At 32.9% G+C, this 20,348-nt stretch overlaps 2 protein-coding genes across 3 annotated transcripts; both read right to left on the bottom strand.

The window, feature by feature from the left end:
- Nucleotides 1-2,258: 2,258 nt before the first annotated feature.
- Nucleotides 2,259-12,430, bottom strand: LOC113709650 (beta-glucosidase 12). Of its 2 annotated transcripts, XM_027232463.2 has the most exons (12): nucleotides 12,107-12,430; nucleotides 11,753-11,822; nucleotides 9,277-9,335; nucleotides 8,795-8,870; nucleotides 8,586-8,663; nucleotides 8,087-8,174; nucleotides 6,424-6,679; nucleotides 6,105-6,220; nucleotides 4,160-4,371; nucleotides 3,640-3,777; nucleotides 3,040-3,148; nucleotides 2,259-2,545 (listed from the first exon to the last, which is right to left on the bottom strand). In XM_027232463.2, the coding sequence occupies exons 1-12, from the start codon at nucleotides 12,323-12,325 to the stop codon at nucleotides 2,284-2,286; spliced, it is 1,683 nt and encodes a 560-aa protein (XP_027088264.1). In that variant the 5' UTR covers nucleotides 12,326-12,430; the 3' UTR covers nucleotides 2,259-2,283. The 2 variants fall into 2 exon arrangements, with proteins under 2 accessions (XP_027088264.1, XP_027088265.1); XM_027232464.2 differs by lacking the exon at nucleotides 8,586-8,663.
- A 2,622-nt stretch (nucleotides 12,431-15,052) lies between these two features.
- Nucleotides 15,053-18,633, bottom strand: LOC113709666 (uncharacterized). Its single transcript, XM_027232489.2, has 5 exons — nucleotides 18,499-18,633; nucleotides 17,670-17,882; nucleotides 16,959-17,107; nucleotides 16,793-16,861; nucleotides 15,053-16,700 (listed from the first exon to the last, which is right to left on the bottom strand). The coding sequence occupies exons 1-5, from the start codon at nucleotides 18,625-18,627 to the stop codon at nucleotides 15,053-15,055; spliced, it is 2,208 nt and encodes a 735-aa protein (XP_027088290.2). The 5' UTR covers nucleotides 18,628-18,633.
- Nucleotides 18,634-20,348: the final 1,715 nt, after the last annotated feature.

Raw genomic sequence — 20,348 nt, 5'->3', positions numbered from 1 at the left:
GAAGTTTTTGGTACGGTGTGGGGAGGGAGGTAAAATAGTTTATATAGATTGATTTCATTGTTTTGACTATTGACATGTTTGGTTGGTTTGAAAGAGAATTCACAAATGCTTGTTTGGAATTATCAGAAGTGAAGAAGATACTTTGAAGAATATAGAAACATACGGGAAATGGAATTTTTCGGGTCATAGTTGCTGATTGGCTGTTTTTGGCTTTGCAAAGTTTATTTTAGTCTTCGTGTTGTCATACAACAATTAAAAGCTTTCGTACAGTGAATATGTTTTACACATTTAATATAATCTAATTAACAATCAAGAATTTAAAGTTCTATCCTAGGAGAATTGGGTTCTCAGATTTTTTCTTCTCATTTTCAACTGAAAAATAAATAACGAATGAATTCTTTATGACTTTATGTCTTATGTGATTTTTTAGGTAGTTATTTTTCCCGTTTTGTTTGAATTAATATTATGATGAACAAATGAAATTCTTTTGCCTCAAAGAGATTGTTCTCATATTTTGGGGTTATGACCAAAAGAGCCAAAAAAATGGATATAGTCCGGAATATTTTGTACAATTAGAATTACTGGGAGACAACAAAAGCAAAAGACTATAAAATACTAGTAAAATATAGTTGGCTGCCAAAAGCTGCATTTGACTATTGCTTTCTCTACTTTCATGCCCATTCTTTACCATTAGACCTTCTCTTCTCGGAAAATGATGATATCAAAGTTCTTTGAATGATGCCCAGCTTTGGCATTTTCCTACTCCATACTTGGATCTTTTACACTTAAGGTAATTAATGGAGGATTTCATAATAATCATCTAGTTATATTCTTATCAAAAAACAATTTTTTAATTGTAATCCATTATCATGTGACTGGTATCAGTGATACATGATGAGATAATTGTAACCGAACCAATAAGATTTACACCTTCAAAGTCTTGTGGTGACAATTGGTTTGTGCCTTGCACTTTCAATTCTCATAACTTAGTAGCTAGCTAAATTTCAATACCGTTTTCTATTTAACCAAGTTGGTAATTAATTAAACTCGATCCTTCGGTTTGAATTGTATAATCGAAAAATAATTGATAAACATTAATGAGTTAGGTCATTGCATCAAGTATTTTTGGAATTAATTAATATACTGCTCAAGAAAGCAACTTAAAAGCATTTGTAAAAATTGCATGCAGATAGAAAATTTCAAGCAGAAACCTATAAAAAAAAAAATTGCACATCTGGGAACTGAAATCAAGTCAATTTCCTAGCAGAATAAGCCAAAACCAAGAAATTAAGTTTCAACCTAGATAGTTGTATAAGCTATTGTGTCAATACCCAAAATTTGTAGTTTAAATTTAAATTTAGATGATGTGGCATTCATCTAACTTCCCAAATGTATATATTGTCGGTATAGGAAATATTAATGGGTGGGGTTAAATCCACACCCCTCTAGTCTAAATCCACACCTTTTACACCAAAATGTCTATAAAGCCTATATTATTTATCAGGATTTCATAGGAACTTTTTCAATACCAAAATTAACCTTTTGTGGTGAGAAAAGTTGGCGCCAATTAAGTTTATTTTTTCCCCACTCAATTGCGTCCTTTCATCATTCCTATTCCTTACCTTCTGATATTCACGAACTATAACAACAACTATTATCATCAGCTAGAGAACTTCAAGCTTCTAGTTCCAAGTGAATATGAAATCATTGCCATGATCATCATTTGTTTTTTTATTATCAATAGATATTTGAAAATCAACTATCACTCTTCAATTTTGATCCTGAAATTTTTGTTTTTTTTATTATCAATAGTATTTTTCTGGTAAATTTTTGCTATGCTTTGGTATATTTTAGTTGATGATGATAGTTGCTACTATAAGTTTTCAGTATTGGAAGCTAAGGACAGGGGACGATAAAATGATGCAGTAAAGTGGGGGGAAAAAATGAACTTGATTGGCTCCATCTTTTTCCACCACAAAAGATTAGTTTTGGTATTGAAGATGTTCCTATAAAATCCTGATAAATAGTGTGGGTTTTATGGACATTTTGATGTACAGGGTGTGAATTTAGACTAGAGGGTTGTGGATATAGCCCTACCCAATGTTAATTCATATTGTTTTAGCCGACTTGCAAATTGGGATATAAAAAGATTCAGTAAGCACAACAGCTTTTACCAGATGCAAGAGGCTTTTATGCTCCAACAACTTTTTCTTACCTCAATGTCATCAAAAGTTGCCTGAAAAAAAAGTCTTCAAAAGTTTTAAAGAAGGGGTAAGAACCATTTCATTCATGATAGAAAACATTTGATGGTACATATTTTTGTCTATCCTTTTTAGCATCATTAGAAACTATTGACTGAGCTATTTTAATTTTTTTAACAAGTATACTTTTGTACCATAAAGCAGAGTGTTTAGGATATCTTGTAAACAACTCGTCATTGTAATCCACAAAGTGGATGCCAAAGCGGATTGAGTAGCCGAAAGCCCATTCGAAATTGTCCATCAATGACCATACAAAGTAGCCACTCACAGTGACTTCAAATTGCCTGTCAAATTTGATATCAATCAATCTTGATTGTGCTTGTCCATTGATAATAATATTCTTCTAAGTAGATGAATTGTTTTTGACTAAATAAAAAGTTAACAAACAAATGCATTGGGACTGTTAAATTAACTAGATTGCTGTTGATGCACTTGGGTAATTGGATTTTGACTTGATGAATACTTCTACCTCATAAACATTTATTATCATCTTCAATTTTCCTAGGAGTTTAATAAATTCTTTTTTGGAGTAAAATATTTTTTAGTATTTTTCTTATATAGTGTGGAAAAGTATAAAGTTAAAGGGAGATTATAACTTGGAAATCTCATAGATATTATGTCTGCATAGTTTTTCCTGGACAGATCAAGTATGATATGAGTCATCTAAAAAAAAATATTTGACAAAATTTATAAACTCACTTGAATATTTTGATGAAGATTAAATAAGTAAAAATACATAAAAAAAAAAGAGAAACAACAACAATTAAGAGAAACTTACTCAATTGCTTGTAGGATACAACATAGGTGGTCATGGATATAGTCTTTTCTTATGTCGTCTTTGATAGCTTCAAGAATTGTCATACTGTCATTTCTTGCCTCATTAAGCCCTAAGAAACAAGTTATGGAGAAGGTAGAAATATTAAAGTACGTAAATAGTTAATTCTACTCTATACCCCTATTTATTCAAATTTCACTTATTTCATTCATAGATATTTTTTCCCCCTTAAAATTTTTGTATGTGTCACATGTTGAACATACTATTTGCATAGCTAGCAATTATGACTCTCTCTCTTTTCTTAACATGCTACATAAAGATAGATACATAGTCATTTGTAAGCACAACTAACTAGTTTTTGTACTATATATCTTTCATGTGAATAATTTCGTTTCTAATTTGTGTAATCCAGTGAGGAATTGAAGTAAATTGGCACCATATTGATATGATATCACCAAAGGGGCATCACCAAAACAAAGTGCAATATGAAATTTGTTTTAGTTGCTAATTTTGAAATTTTAATTTTGTCCTAAATCTCCAGTTTATGAACACGAAGCAATAAACATGTATTTACTTTCAAACCGCAAATGAATTTGCTATTACCGTTTTCAGTAATGTAAATGGTGGGATTGTTGTATTTCATCTTCATGTAGTTCAACAATTCTCTGAGTCCCTTTGGGTAGATATGGAGCCAACTTCCAATTACTGATACTTCACCGATGGGCTTATTGTCTCTCTCAGCTAATACAAAAAAAAAAAAAAAAGGTCAAATTTGTGGTTACATTACAAAGATGCTAACATAACTATGGTAATTACAATAATCTCCATGAGGTTTCTCAAAATTTGAAAAGCTTCCCCTGAATTTTTGGAAGTACGTAACCTCCAATTTGAAGGCCAATAATGAGTTCAATTAGTATAGAATCAACCTTGATTACATTAACCATGAATTTCTGCCAAAATAATTTTAACTTCACAAAATAAGAAAAGCTTACTCTGATTTATAATATTCGAGCGAAGACATTGTATTCTCGACAAATCGCAGTACGGATAGTCTAAGGTTCCCTTAAAACATGTATTAATTGAATGTATATTTAAAAAAAAAAGGGGTTTGAGCTATCCATACCTACAATATCAACCTCAGAATCATTGATGTAGCTCATGCTAGATGAATTAGGCTTATCCAGAACATATCTGGAAGTGTAGTAGTTCAATCCTATGAAGTCAAATGACTGTATCAACAAATCCCTTTCAGTGTTGCTGAAATTTGGCAACCGATTGCCAGCACGAACTCTCATGCTTTGCGGATATTGTCCAGATGTTAATGGCTGCATAAACCTAAAGGTAAGAAATATTAATTGTGTGAAGTTCTTTAGGTAGATCCAAAAAGAATTAAAAGTGGGAGAAGGATATTAATTATATGTGTAAAAGCGGAAAAAATATTGATATATTTCTTAATCCCTTCAATATGGAAGTGATGACCTCAAATTGGAATTCAGGTTGTGGAAAAGTTGAAACATGAATTAAAAAAATCGATTTCTAATTATGTAACTAATCCTTTTAACTTAAATTTCTGTAAAGAGAATGGACAATGTTAATGGCACTTTAAAAAATTTTATTTACACTCCTCTCAAGTACCGTTTGGATTGAAGGAAAGGAAGGGAAAGAAAAGGAAAGAATACTAATGAAAAAGAAAGGAGAGGAGAGTAAAGGAAAGTGGTTTCCATCCATCTTATTTGGATTAAGAATGGAAGGAAAAGAAAGAAAAAAACTGAATTTTTTGTTTGTATTGAAGAAGGAAAAAAAAAGGAAAGAAAAAGATCAAGTGTCAATTTACTGAAAAATAGAAAAAAATAAATTTTCAAAAAATTTTAAATTATTTCGGTTAATTTAGTTTCATTTTTCTCTATTTTTGCTCACTTTTGGACGGAAACCATAACTCAACAAAATAACTAGATTCATTCCCTCCCTTTCCCTTTCTATCCTTTCTTTTCCCTCCTCAAAAATCTATTCAAACAATAAAGACCAAATCTCTCCAATTCCTCTACTTTCCTTTCCCACCCATTCCCTCAATCCAAACAGTGCCTCAAACTTTTTTCTCTCATGACATGACAAATTTTGGAGAGGAAAGTGGTAAGAGAAGTGTGAATAACATATTGAGAGCACCATTACTCATATAATAATGCACTATTATGGTCTAAACTGTGAAAAAACAGTTAGTCCAAATAATGCCTAAGAAAAAAAAAGATGTCCAAGTTAACATTTACATATGCAATAATGAAAAGTCTTAAAAAAAAAGATGTCAAAGTGCGCAATTATATATGCAATAATGCAAAGTCTAAAATATCATACCCAAAAAAAGTGTAATTACAACTATAGTGTTCTTTACATGTGGATATAATATCACATATCGTTGAGAAAAATATTTCTTTCTTCAGTGTATGATTTCCTGCACTAATATATGATCCAAATAGGGCCTAGAACAAAATTCCCATGAAATATTCAGGGATACCTTAAAATAAGAGTTATACCATATCACACCAGTGAAGCTTTTAGTAGGTTAAAAAAAGTCCGCACGTTGAATTTTAATAGAATGCATGTAGTAGAGGAGGTTTTAGATCCTGTTTGATAATCCAATTCAACATTTAAATTTAATGACTATAGATCTTAACATATTTAGACGCGTTTGATAATAAAAAATTAAACATCTAAATTAATTAAGTGGTACTGAATTTTTCAGGCAAAACTTGCTTACAAAATTAAGTGATGAGTTATTCACTTATCACTGAATGTGATATGCACTCAAATGTATTAAATTTAATACTTAACAATTCAATAACTTAATAGATTCAAATTTTATATTTCAAATTTCAGACTTAAGTTTCATACTTCAGTTGTATCAAACACCCCCTTAGTCTTAGTGGTTAAAGCTAAGGCTGTAGAGTTTGGAGGTCTTGAGTTTGTCCCTTTTCTTTCTCTTTGCTTTTTAAATCACATCAATCCCTTGCTTCATTTATTTAAAAAAAAAAAAAAAAAGAGTGCATGTAAGCCAAAGCCCACCAATTACTTACCATCCCAACATGAAATCAAGGGCTCTATCTGTAGCCATTAAATTTTCATCCGTTGAATTATATGGCTCAAACCATATTGCGGCAAGTGCAATTCCAATCTTTCCCTTCTGCCATATCTGCATGATTAGCATCATATTAGCCAATCCTAAAGTCTTATACCTTAATTGTGAAAAAAATTCTTGTGGGTCTCTCTTAGGTTGAGTGAGACTCTCCTTGGTTTGCGTTGAGTGTAGTTTAGTTTACCCTGTATCTATTGTTGAAAAAAAAATTGTGAAAAATATCAGCATGCATGAGTACTAGGGGATTGATGAATTGAAACCTGATATTTGGTTCTGTACAAATGTACAACTGCTGCATGAGCAAGAAGTTGATTGTGTGTGACAATATATGGTTCTGTTCCTGAATTACCACCAGTGCAATTTATTTGCTGCCATTCAGAACATCGACCAGGTGCAAATCTACCAATTGCATAGCCATGATTACTGAAAGTCCATGGCTCGTTCAAAGTAATCCAATACTTAACTCTATCACCAAATTTGCTGAACAAAATATCAGCAAAGTCTCGAAAATCAGCCCTGTTTTGCATGTCAGAATAGCTTAATCATTATCTTAGGTGTAAATTACGATCAAAATGGACTATTGCAATAGCTCATTCTATTATAGAACTGGAGAGGAGTTCTAAGGCAAATATCTTTCAAGCCTTTGAACGCTCCTTTCCTTGTTGTTTGACAGTTTGGCAAAGAGTTATCACAGTTTGATGATCTGAAAATAACGTTTATTTTCCTTCTGATTAAGTGACAGCTGAATTCAGAATTGGATTAAAACATCCTGGATGTTGAAGTGTACCATTGTTCACGATTTTTTTAATGCAAAATGCTGTATATATCCTTCTTTCTATCTTCATCTAGTTTGTTATCCACAGAGAATTTTGTAGAACACATACATACATACAATCTCTGTGTATGCATAAGTACCTAATAGTTATCTTTGCTATCTTTGTATCTTTGTTATATAAGTACTTAGATAGTTTACGTTACTTTTAAAGGATTGATTTTATGTGTACTGTTCATGTATACACTATTGGATAGCTTAAAATATAGTTATGTTATATTACATATGTTACTTTTATAGTGGTCGATTGAGCTTTTGAATGTATCAATTGACCAATTAGAGTTTTAGATGTGCACCATTTTGGTTATTGGTTAAATTGTTTGTGTTATATCAAAGAAACTATGCAAGGCAAATTAACGCAATAATGCACTCCAAGAATGACCTAAGCAAATTAAAGATGTAACCAAAATATTACACTTTTGGAAGTTCAATGGCTGAAAAGTATTAAAAAGAAAATTTCCAGTATGCAAAATGGAACTTTTCAATAGTTTTATGACTACAAGTGTATCCGAACCTTGTATTATTTAAATCTTTTTGTTTTATTTACGAATTTTATTTCCCTTACAATGACTGACTGATATTTGTATTGTAGTTTCAGCTTTGAATTAACTATTAATTCGAGAAGTTCATTCAATTCTTCCTTTGTATTTACACTAATTTTCAACTGCTTGTAATGAACATGCCATCGTTGCTTAAAGCCAAGAATGGATATAGATTGGTAAAAGAAAAAGGATTAATCTTCTATATACACTGACGGTATATATACTTTTACCATTGGATGCATGACACAAATTCAAATTTGAATTTGAAATCCAGATTTTGCAAATATGTCGTGCATCCGATTGCTATAGTGTATACACTGTCATTGCATATAAGATTTACTTAAAGAAAAAAGGCCTTAACAAGTTAATTTTTCAATATTACCTATATAAAACATTTTCGTTGAAAAACTTAAAACCATGTGATTTAATGTTCCACTGATTATATGACTCGATTAGATTTTTTATGTAATTGACATAGACACAAGCATTCCTGTGGAAACAGATCATCACAGAAAGAAGTAGGAAATCAGTTTTAATTCATGTACTTACACAATTCGAAAACTTAAGAAGCCCCCATATGCATCTTCTAGGGCTTGAGGCATATTGAAATGAAACATGGTCACAAATGGTTGTATACCTGCATATTTATACATGCAATTATAGAAATTTTGGATGTATAATATATGTATCCTAGAAATTTGTATGGTATAGTATCTATTGTAGTCACCTAGCAGTTCCTTTTATGTGACTTTGGCTGTCATGTTTTCAAAAAAAAAAAAAAAAAAATCAATTTGGTTTGTCGTGCTCTTACTTCTCAACCAACTAAACAATTGACAACGATTCATGAAATTCATCAGAAATTTTGTAAAAACAGTTGAGGACAATATTGATTGGCTTGAGGTACACATTGCCACGCAATCTATCATTTAAGTACACAATTCTATAGAATTTACACTTGAAACCCAATGAACGAGTTTTCTAAGGCACTTGTTAGACATACCCTTTTTAGTATACCAAAATTTTCATGAATTTTAGTAACCATCATTACCATTGGCTAGTAAATCATTGATGATGTTGTTATAATAGTCAATTCCTTCTTGGTTCACTCCTCCATTTCGATTTCCTCCTGGTCAGGCCCAAAGGAAAGAGAAACTATCTCAAATATAAAGCCATAAAATTGCAGAGAATATGCATGATAAGGGTACTTTTGTTAATCACACTGGGAAGGACCATAGATAATAGATAAATTTCACTCACTTGGTAATATCCTTGACCATGAGATAGAGAACCTGTATGCATCTAGCCCTAAATCTTTTGCGATTTTTATGTCCTCCTACACGGCAATAGAGGAGAACATAAACAATGGCAAATATCCATGCATAAGCCATATTGTTAACCTTAACCAAAACTTAAGTTTTGATGTTCTCTTGCATGCATAAGCCACATTTTTACCTAAAATTTTTGTTACTAGTCAGTTCAAGGATTTATTAGATTAGTTTTTCTCTGTCGGAGTAAAGATTTATATTTGCAGTTGAGACTCTAAAAATTAAAAGTTTTGAGTTCTAATCTCTCTGTCCCTCCCTACTTTTTAAATTTCACTCCTCCTCTGTTGAAAAAAAAAAAAAGGAAAAGAAAGGGTCTGCATGCATTGGTAGATAATGGCTAAAATGAAAAGAAGTGAAAAGATGTTGCTATTTTACATCTTAGAAGTGCTGATGAAGAAATTACTTTGTAAATACCTCAAAATAATGATAGGAATTCACAGCAATATCTCCATTACTTTGGTCTACAATTTTCTCTGCAATTCCAATTGTACAAAAAATTTAGAGTTTGTGGAGCAAAGGATATTCTAGCCCAAAAACAAGAAAAGCTACCATAAGAAGAACAAGAAAAATGAAACGGTGCATGTAAAATTTACATCAACAAGGTGTATTGTCAAATGCTAAGTACAATAGGAAATTAATCATTATTTCAAAGTGAGCATTTTTGCACCTAATTAATTTTAAATTTAACTAACTATCAAATTTCTCTATTCAAAAAATTGATCAAGAAGTTATCGATCTAAAAAATAGGAAAAAAAAAACATAGCTAAGCGTAGAGTCTAAATTTAGATTGTTTAATTCAGATCATCACCTATGAATTTACATAGACACAGATCCATAGCCAAACCTAATGGGTATAAATTCATGCGCTTCATTACACCAAAGCCCAAAATAGATGGGCTCCATGCCATTACTTTTCTTCTAGCTATCAATCCATTATCTAATTTAGATAACCAAAATGTCTTAAAGTTAGGTCTTTCATTCGAGGCTACTAAGCCAGGTTGTGTTAAGTCCAGGTTTGGCTCACAAAAGAAATAAGAATTTTGGGCATTGAATTTGGGCTCTTTATTATACAATTCATACTAGGTCCACAAATATTGTTTTAGCTTTGATCAAACCTCACAATTCAATACATAATTGATTATAGCAAGTGATTTTATTTGTCTATTATTATATGATTATTTATAAATTATTAATTTTTAAGTTATAATCTGCATAATTACAGATTAGATATTATTATTTATATTTTAATACTTAAATATATAATTATCTGGGCTGGACCTTAATGGACCGAGCCTACTAATGCTCTGACTTAACCCACATCTAATTTCACCATAATCTATAAGGGCAAGCTATTGCTAGCCCAATTAAACATTAGGTTATTTTTTTTTTTGTCAGCAACGATGCATTTGTATAACTTACTCTATCCTAATCTAGGGGAAAGGGGAGCCTAAGGAAGCTGTGGTAGGGGACTAGTGGGTATACAGACCCAACTAGATCAAGGGAGTGCTCTGGCACAACCCTTAGATTTTTTTCGCTGCAGGTGAGGTTTGAACCCTCACCTACAGTCCAAGGAGGGACTTAAGCCCCTCTCTGGTGGCCACTGAGCTATTGGCCCAATGGTTAATTAAACATTAGGTTCAACTTAACCCTATTGACCATCTATACAATAATAAAAGGGGAGAAGTGGTATTTTTTTATTTTATTTTTTTTTTGTGGTCAAATGGCACTTGTCTACCCTACATTTGTCTAGCCTATTCTAAGGGAGGGAGGGAGGGAGGGGGGGCCAACTGGACCTAATGGCGAACCGACGGAGATCATCAGATCAGATAAGTGCACTACGCACCCGTATGGATTTAAGCCACATATAATAGTCCAAATGGCTTTTGGTTAACAAAAGTGGTAGTTGAAGTAAATATTTTGTATCATTTTTTGAACTTTCAATTTTACCCTTAAAAAAATTAATTTTTACCATAACCACCTAATAATATTTGCTAATATAATCTCCCATAACTCCTTTAAATATTGTAAATACCAAATTAATTACAACTGTATTAAAGAAAAAATTACTTAAAAATTGTAATTTATTTCATGAAGAATTTATAAAATTTATTTTTGTAACAACAAAAATTAATATATTCATAAAAATCAATAATTATTTTTAAACTGCATACAGATTGGGTGTGCCCTTAATACTAGTGTGTATGTATGTGTGTGTGTATATTATATATTAGTATGTAATATATATACTATATATGTTATATACTGTAATATAATATATATTATATATATACTAACTAAAACAATAAAACAAAAAACACTAAAACTAAAAGAACCAACCCATTATTCTAAAAAGTGAATATCCAAATCAGAGTTATGTCTAGTTAAACCCATTATCAAGAGTTTGTAAACCCAATCCAAATAAGAGTTCTGTCTAGTTAAATCTCAAACACATCTTTTTGCCATTTCCTTCATAATGCATACTATCTCTCTTGAACCGAAAAAAATATATAAAAAGCTAAAATGTCTATAAATTTTCTAATTATATCATCTTTTATTTGGTCAAGAATATCAACGGACTTAAAAAATCGACTCTATCTAGAAATGCTTTTGTAGTGAATTTGCACGATACATTTGAATGGTGAAAAGAGAATTAAAATTTGAGTACAAGTTATGTGTCATATATTTGGATTCTTTGATATAAAATTTTTACACCTACACTGTAAGAAGCACTAATCCTTACATAATTTAGCAAATTATTTGTTTCTGATAAATAACACGCATTCAACATTCAGTTGATCAACTATAAGTATACAAGAAATTTTCACAATAGTTTGGGGATGTGATTTATTACAGGGGGAAAAAAAAGGAGTACAAACCCAAAGAGAAGTACCTGGGTATGCATGAGTGAAGTTATCCCACAAACTTGGACCTTTACCACCTTCATTATATGCACCTTCAACCTAAAACACAGAGAACATATACATATACATATATATAAAGCATAAGTTTTGTTTAATTTTGAATTGGAGTTATGTTACACAAACTTGTAATGAATATAAACGTAAACCTGAAAACATTTTCTATAAGAGGTGGCCAAATTTTCAAGATTCATGAAGTTTTGTAATCCATACAAAAACAAGCTCTACAAAATTTTTGCAAATTTTAAAGAGGTCAAAATCCCGGCTGTGTATTTGGAGTAAAATGAAACAAAAAGGGACAGAAACAAAGAGAACAGTGCATTTACCTGGTAAGCAGATGTTCCTGCACCCCACAAGAAATTTTCTGGGAAACCTCCACGGTTGATTTTTGCTTCATCACATTGACACTTTGCATCATTACTAGAAGCAAAGAGTGAGTGAGTAAGAGATAGAAGAACCAAGAAAAAATAGGCTTGATTTTGCATTTCTGATTTTGTCTTTGTATTCCTTCTTTCACTGCATAGGACTGCCTTTATAAGCTTCATCTTCTGAAAAGAACACGAGTCAAAAGTTTGACTGCATCAAAAGCAAAGACCTACAAAAGCGACTTAATAACCCTAAAATCAGAATGTTTGCCTCTTAGAAAACTACTAACTTGGTCGTATAAATTATCAAAAGAAACATATTCGTAATTGATCAAATAAGCCAAGTTGTTGGAAAGTGGTAGCTGTATAAAATTTTAAATAGTATATACGAATCCTAAACAACAGTAAATCAGACTGTAGTAAGAGCATCCACAATGCTATTACACTTTGTGGAGTGTAATCCACATGCCACGTCAGCATTCCACTTTCTCCTCTTTTATTACACTTTCACTCACAATGGATTACACTCCACAAGGTGTAATAGCATGGGTCCACAATTAATCAAATATTTATTTTAATAATGCATAACTCATATCCCATAAATAAATAAAGTAATTTTTAAAACTAATGTTGTTATTTTTAAAAAATAAAGTACTAACTTTCGTTAAATTTTGTACATTTTGAGCCTCCATAACCCATGCCAAAGTTATAATACCCCGATGTGTAATGATTTCCCATATTTGGATTAAAATAAGGAGGTGGAGGATACATGGGAATTGGATATGAAAAATTTGGCAGATTTTGAAAATTTGATGGATGATTGGAAGTGGATAAATTTGGGGGAAATGCATAATTTTGCACATTTGTAGGAATACCAGAAAATGGGTAATTTGGAAAATTTTGGGGGTTTTGATTTTGTGAGGATGATGAATTTTCTATATTTGGAGCATTTAACATATTTGTAAAACTACTCCAATTTTCATCCATAATCACAAAAAATGAATTAAATGAGTGAGAGAGTAGAAGTGTGTGAGAGAATAAAAGAAATAATAGAGTAGAATATTGGGATATATTTTAGTAAAAAGTGTTGTGTGTTTATATAGAATTCTAAAAAAATAGTGCCGTTGGAAATAATAGTGCCGTTGGAAATGTTACCGTTGCCATAGGAAATAATGTTGCCGTTGAAAATCCTCGCTGAAATTTTACCGTTGCCATAGGAAGAAAATTCAATGGATTACACGCATCACCTGTGTGATGCGTGTAATATCCATGACACGGCTCCACATTGGAGCCGTGTCATGGAGGGGTGTAATGGGGAGTGGAGCCGTGTCATGGAGGGGTGTAATGGCTCCCCATTACACCCCCATTGCAGCTGCCCTAAGAATAATCCCTTTCAATGGGACCTTTTTATATTATCTTTTTATTAGTTTAATCACCATTAGAACACTTTAGCTTTCAAGGGTTGCGCTTTGAATCTTATACTAAAGCAGCGGTCATATGGAAAAGAACTTGATGCCAAAGTAGATCTAATACTTATCTTGGCTTGAACAGTTTGAACAGTTTGAACTTTACATTGAACAGAATAGTTGCTTTACACTGTACAGTTTGAAGTGTAGATCTTTTACTTTTTGAATTGCTGCATTGGATGCTGAACATATAAATGATTTATGAACAAGATTGTGTATTCATGAGCAAAAATGTGATGTGATTGGGATATTTTGTGATATGAGAGCACATGATTTAGTTAAGCTCTGTATATGTATAGAATCTGTATGTAAAACAGTGTATATAATTCACCTTTTGCCTGTATGCACTTTACATCAACATGTTTATGCGGTATGATTGCTTCTATATATGGTTGTACAAGTTTATATTACATCTTTGTGAAACACTTTCGAAAAATAGTTTGACAGTGGTTTAGAAATGAAATTTGATTTTGAAAAATGAGAACTAGGACTATCAGCTTTTAATCAATGTTTTAAAAGGTGAAGGTGTTGAACTGGATATTTAATGTCTACCCAATCGATGCAAAAGTCCTGAGGCATGGGATGTAAGTCCCGCGTATTTTGATATTTCTATTATATAAAAAGATAAAAAATATAAGAATAATATATATATATATAATATCACTAATAAATACAAAAACTCGATAAAATGCAAGAAAATTACAGAAACATTATAAGAAAAGTCATAATCTTAAATTTTAATGCATTTTTGTTAAAAATTATGGGATTTCATGACCACAAAGTGTTCAAATTATAAGGCTAATGCTCAATTGCTTGAACCTATAACCTATGTCCGTTTCAAATTATGGGACATTTGAGGCTCTCTCCGCCCCAGGACTCCCTTGGGGCTCGCCCAGAAAACGCCTTTGAAAACATTGTTTGTAATGTTGTTTGCTGATTCCATGTGCTCATCAATCCCCTCTCCCTTTTATCCCTTAAATGAGTTGAGTTGGTAAATCCAAATTTTATTTGATGCTAGATTGTTTCTTTTGCTCTGGTAGCTACATGCATTATTTAGCCTCAAATTTGCAGTACAATAGTAATGAATCAGGTAATGTTCTTTTATCCATGCATCAAACAACTTAGGTACTTGATATGAACTCTCTGTACTGGAACATAACCTAAGTGTTTAAGGATAAAAGTGTGTGCATTATTAGTGTAGAACAAAAATATTACTCTCTTGTAAAACTATAAGTATAGATTGCAGACACATCCATGATGGAAAGCAACTTGCAACCATGTTCCTTCTTAATCTCCTTGGAAAAGTGAACATATTTACAGCCTCATCATGCACAAATAGTGGGAAAAAAATCCACAGACAAATCAGCCCTTAAATGAATAGACAAGAATCTTTTCAAGAATGTAGTAAAATGTTATTCACACTTCTGATTATCTATACAAGTCAATCAGCATCTTGGACTTTCAGAGTTATATTTTGGAAAACCTGCAATCGGTTCCTCCGTAGTAAGTTTATGCCATTTGGAGTAGCGTGATGCCCTTCAAAAGGCATAGAGTTATCACACCCAAAATCCAAGGCTCTCTTATGCACTGGAGAAGAAAAGTCGTTTGCTGATACGTCTGGGTTCTGATGGACACCAAAAGACAAGGATTGCTCCATTGTTCCATCTTTGGACACAGTATCGTGGTGAGGCTGAGTGTAATAACCATCTCTCAGACTCAATGATTCAATCTTTTGGCTCAAATTCTGAGACTTGTCCAGAAGATCAGGAGTCTGAAGAACAATGTTTGTATTGAAGTTCTCATTGGAGAAGCCTTCTCTCCCTTTGAACTCATCAGTATACTTGCTTGGTGATCTGCAAGAAACAGGTTTGTTAAATGAAAATCCCCCTGTATGAACAGGAAAATCATGTGTTCCACTTTCTGACTTCTGCTCATCTTCTTCAACCATGTCAGCCCAACTCTTCTTGCTTTTGGAGGAATCACGAGACTCTTTTGAGTTTGTTGTAGACAGTTGCTGACTTGATTTCTGTTCTTTGCAATCATTTTTAGCTGCTCCTATCAATTCCCCATTATCTGCAGTCAAAGAAGTAGAACTCTGTTCACAATCTACATTGGAGAAATGCTTAACACTCGTTCTTTCACTATCAACTATTAACTCTGGAGGCATACTGCATTTCTCCTTGCACTCATCCTTGGCGGCATTCAGTTGCTCATCAGTTTCCAATACATTCATTTTGCACTCTCCATGATCCATAGGCTTCCAAGAAAGCTCACTGCTTGTTTTAGCATGATTCGGCAACATATTTCTCCTCCAATTTTCACTAGTTGATGCTTTTGGTCTTGATGTTTTGGGTTCATTATTTGCAGATAAGGAGAAAATTTTCTCATAATTATGGAGGCTCTCAAACTGCAACTTTTCGTGATTTTTATGCTGCTCAAATGACAATTTTCTATTGCAACCACCAGCTGCTTCCTCTGCAAGTCGGCCCCTTCTCTGATCTCCATTGGATGACCATAAGCATTTTCGTGGTTGGGTAAATAAATCCTTTGGATGTCCTGCAAGAGAAACTGGAGAGGTATACATCTTAAGTTGGCCATTACTGAGCTGATTTTCATTTCTTTTGTTTCCGCCATATCCTGAACGAGGGAAACTAAGGTCACTTTCTTTGTAATTCCAAAAACCAGCTCTGCCCTTCATTTCATTGTCCATTGACATCATTTTGTTTTGATGCAGAAACGATGACCCTTGAGACATTCCACCTCCTGGATGATCACTTTGACCCCCATTACTATCTCCAGATAATCCTATGACGTCTCTTCTTACACCTGATGGGAAAGGTGTCTGAGCTTCTCCACATATGCCTTCTTCCCATGCCATAGTTCTGACACTGCTTTGCTTTTCAAGGTCTTCCAGTATCTGAGTAGCGCGCTCAAAGGATTTACCATATGATTCATCCATTTGCTCATTAATGCATGAAGCTCTTACAGATTGAAGCAAAAATTTAGCTTCTGCAGTCTTGTTTAAGTATATCAAGCAAATTGCCAGGTTGCACTGCTTGTTCTTATCGGGTTCAAGTGAAAGTGCTTTTCTGGGAACAAAGAATTAACTTGTTAGAAACAAGCTAAACTAGACACGTGTTATTTGCATGTACATGTGTGTACTCAATGCAAGAAAACGTACCTATAACTCTCTTCTGCAGATTTATAATCCTCTAGCTGCAATTGCCCCCAAGCCAAGTTACCTAACAATCTGTTCAGAAGTTTCCAAATTCCAGGAATCAGTCATATATGTATGTAAAATAAATCCTTTTAAGCAATGAATGCATTTATAGAACATAGATATTCACCTAGAGTACTCTTTCTCAATTGTGACATGTATTTTCTTCCCTTGAGATCTGGCCATCTTTGTCCTCTTCCCATCAAAAGCAATGCCATCTTCAATATTCTTGATCTTATGTTCTAACAGCTGTATCTCTTCTTCAATCCTACCAGATCTCTGAAGGTAAATGAAAATGCCCGACCAACACACACATCTTAGTCACAAGAAAAAAGGGAAAAGAACATATGCCTAATCAAACTGGCAGTACAACTCAAGCTTGGAAGATGTACACTGCCAAAAAAAGCAAAAAAGGTCCTGTTGATCAAGCAAGTGTCAACGACACTTTCCACCTTAGGTGAAATAACAGATGGTCAGTTCTCTATTTCCCTTCTCCTCATTAGATCCATTCCATTCCTTTTTTTTTTCTTTTTCTTCATTCCATTTCAAGTTAAACCTAAAAGTGAAGATATTGAAAAAAGCTACTCAAGGACATTTAAGCAATTTATAGATCCATACAAACTCTCCAGAAGTAGGACTCATGATCTTTTTATGACCTTATCCTGAATGTCATGTAAACAAACGTAGTTGGAGCCAAAAGCAGTAGATTCAGTGCACAAACAATTCGATGTAAAGAACCTTCTCTAGTTTCTCTGCAAATATTGGTTGATAGAAGAGAATATAGGGAAAGAGAAAAGCAATGAAAGAAGGGACAGAAATCTTATATTTGGTTTCATCTCACCTTGTAAAGTTCGATCAACACATTATCAAGAGATTCTTGAGATTCAAGAGGGCAAAGATGTCGGAAAGATTTAATTGCTTCAATCGCTTCATCTGACCGATTCAATTGTTTCATTACTACTGCCATGTCCTTGAGAGCACTATCAACTCGATCACCAGCATTGATTGCCGCCCAGAACAGAGAGACGGCTCTGCTAGGATCCTTGTCTATCACCTATATATGAGAATTAAAAGCACCACATTTCAAAAGGAGAAAAAATCAAGAATCTTTACATTTTCGCAATGCAATTTCAAGCTATTCTTAAGTCACCCGTCTCAGTACATAAAGAACACGGCAATTGCACGTAACTGTAGTGGTGGAATTAGCATACTAGAATTTCATCAAACATATGACAGAGAATGTCTGATTGGAAGTTTTCCCAAAATGTGACTCAACTCATTGACCTATTGAGTAGAATCTACACATTAATATAGCAAAATTGGGAAAGAGAATCCGTCCATAGCGCCTATCCAAAAATTAATTCCTTCATCAAAAATCTACATCTACGAAACTTGAAATTCAACATAGAGAAAAAAAGACAGGACAATTCCTATTCCCATAAACTGCATCCTTGCTGGAAAACAGATATTATCAGATGTTGTAAAGAACCAGGGTTCAACAAAGATAATGAACCCAGATATCAGAGTTCAAGAACAAACAATATTTGCAAAATATACCAACCAAAATTGATTCTTTCAAATTCTATACTAAATCAGCAAGAACGCAAGATTGAACCCAAATCAACGAAAATTAAAATCCACTTGGGATTTTAGAAAAACTGGGAACAAACCTGGACATGTTTGGCTTTAACATAAGGCGAGTCTCCAGCAGGAACTTTATGAATGACATGAAAAAGATCAGTCTTGAGGCCCAAATGACCATTCCCTGAACTCCATGGTTTCCTTTCTGTACGTGGCATCACTGGCACACACCGATTTGATCTCCATTTTGGCGGTGGAGTCAAGAACCCTTTTACTTGACAATTCTTCTCAGAATTACTCATCACTGATGCAGACTCAATCCACAAAATTCTTCAAAAAATGTGATCTTTGTTCAATCTTTAGAATACCCTTATCTTTTTTGCGAAAGAAAAAGGTCTCTTGATTGAAACTCCCTCAGATTTTCTTTCTGAATTTCTGGGAAAGCGATTTTATGAACCCTTTTACAATATGATCAAGAAAATGGTTTTAGTTCGACAGAACAGTATTCTGCTAGACGAATATTTGAGGATTGAAAAGTTTCAGTGAAAAACAATACAATGAAGAAAGGTGATTATGGAAAAGGAGAGAAGAATTAAGTGATTCAAAAGTTTGAAGTGCATGAGGGATGATGATTGATCAAAAGGGAAAATGTGTGGGGAAGAGAACATAATAAGCATCCAGAAAGCGGAAGGGAAAGAATTAAAAAAACTAGCCGTTATATATATGCGAATGTTATTTACAATTTGCGACTATGAAAGAAGACACGTGCGGGTCACATGAAATGTGAGACACGTACCCCCTCAAATCAATGTCGTTAAACTCGGATCGGACAGCGATTCAGTTAAACTATTGGATTAGAGAATAACTAGTCGGATCGGTTGGATCGTTTTAAAAATTCTTTGACATTAACATGATGTCATAATTATTTTATATTTTTATAAATTTCAGAAATATTGAAATTAAGTTATTGGTTATATCACCAACCAAACAAATTGTTCCAAAAATATTAGACTTGCAATCAAATATACACCTAGAAATTATATATAAAAATCTAAATTCATGGGTAAAAATATATCTATTCTCCAAAACTATTTAAAAAATTAAATTAAAACAAATTAATGTAAGTTGGAATCACTGATACTTATTTGATAAGATAATAAGGGTGAAATCTTCTTGATTTAGAAATCATTTAGAGAAGCAAGTGATTTTAGTGATTACACTAAGTAGGTTATTTTATTTTATTTTATTTCTATTAATTAATGAAAGTTTTACAATTTAGGTAACTCAAATTATGTTTGGGAAAAACCAAAAAGAAAAGTTTGAAAATCAAGTCAACCAATTAATTCGGGTCACTGTTTTAACCGATTTTTGGCCAAAGTAGTTTTGTGCTACAAATCAACAATATTGGTTCAAACCCCTAACTAGCACTTGTTCGCTTTTTTTTTTTTTTTTTTTTATGTGTAAGTGAAAATACTCGAACCCAATATCTTTCATTTATATTCTTTCCGATCGAACCATTCAATCCATCGCTGGTTCAGACTTGGTGGGCTTTATTCTCTTTTACCTCTTGGTATGTGAACGGTAATGGTTAACCCGCCCTTGAGTAGTGGAGGGCTCAATATGTCGGTGAGGGACTAGAACCCTCCAACCTAGCACCGAAGAGGGACTTAAAATTCTTGCCCGGGCTTCTTAACAATTTAAGGGATCAGAAAAGAAAAAAGTTCAATGAAAATGTAAGATGAGAACGTTGCTCTTTATGATTCGTGACACCTTCAACGGAGTTGCTAATTTATAAATATTTGTATCACGGATGTGAAATTTCAAACTCACTCGTAAATATCGACTTGTCTTGAACCACACATTTTGAATTTTAACTTTATTGGCCAAATCTAAACAGCAAAGGTAGAAATGGTTGAGTAGGTGAAAGTTTCGTTGAGTC

The sequence above is a fragment of the Coffea arabica genome, chromosome 9e (genome assembly GCF_036785885.1).
Source record: "Coffea arabica cultivar ET-39 chromosome 9e, Coffea Arabica ET-39 HiFi, whole genome shotgun sequence".
Lineage (NCBI taxonomy): Eukaryota > Viridiplantae > Streptophyta > Magnoliopsida > Gentianales > Rubiaceae > Coffea > Coffea arabica.
Note: the sequence above shows the minus strand (reverse complement) of the source record. Positions and strands in the feature narration are given on the sequence as shown.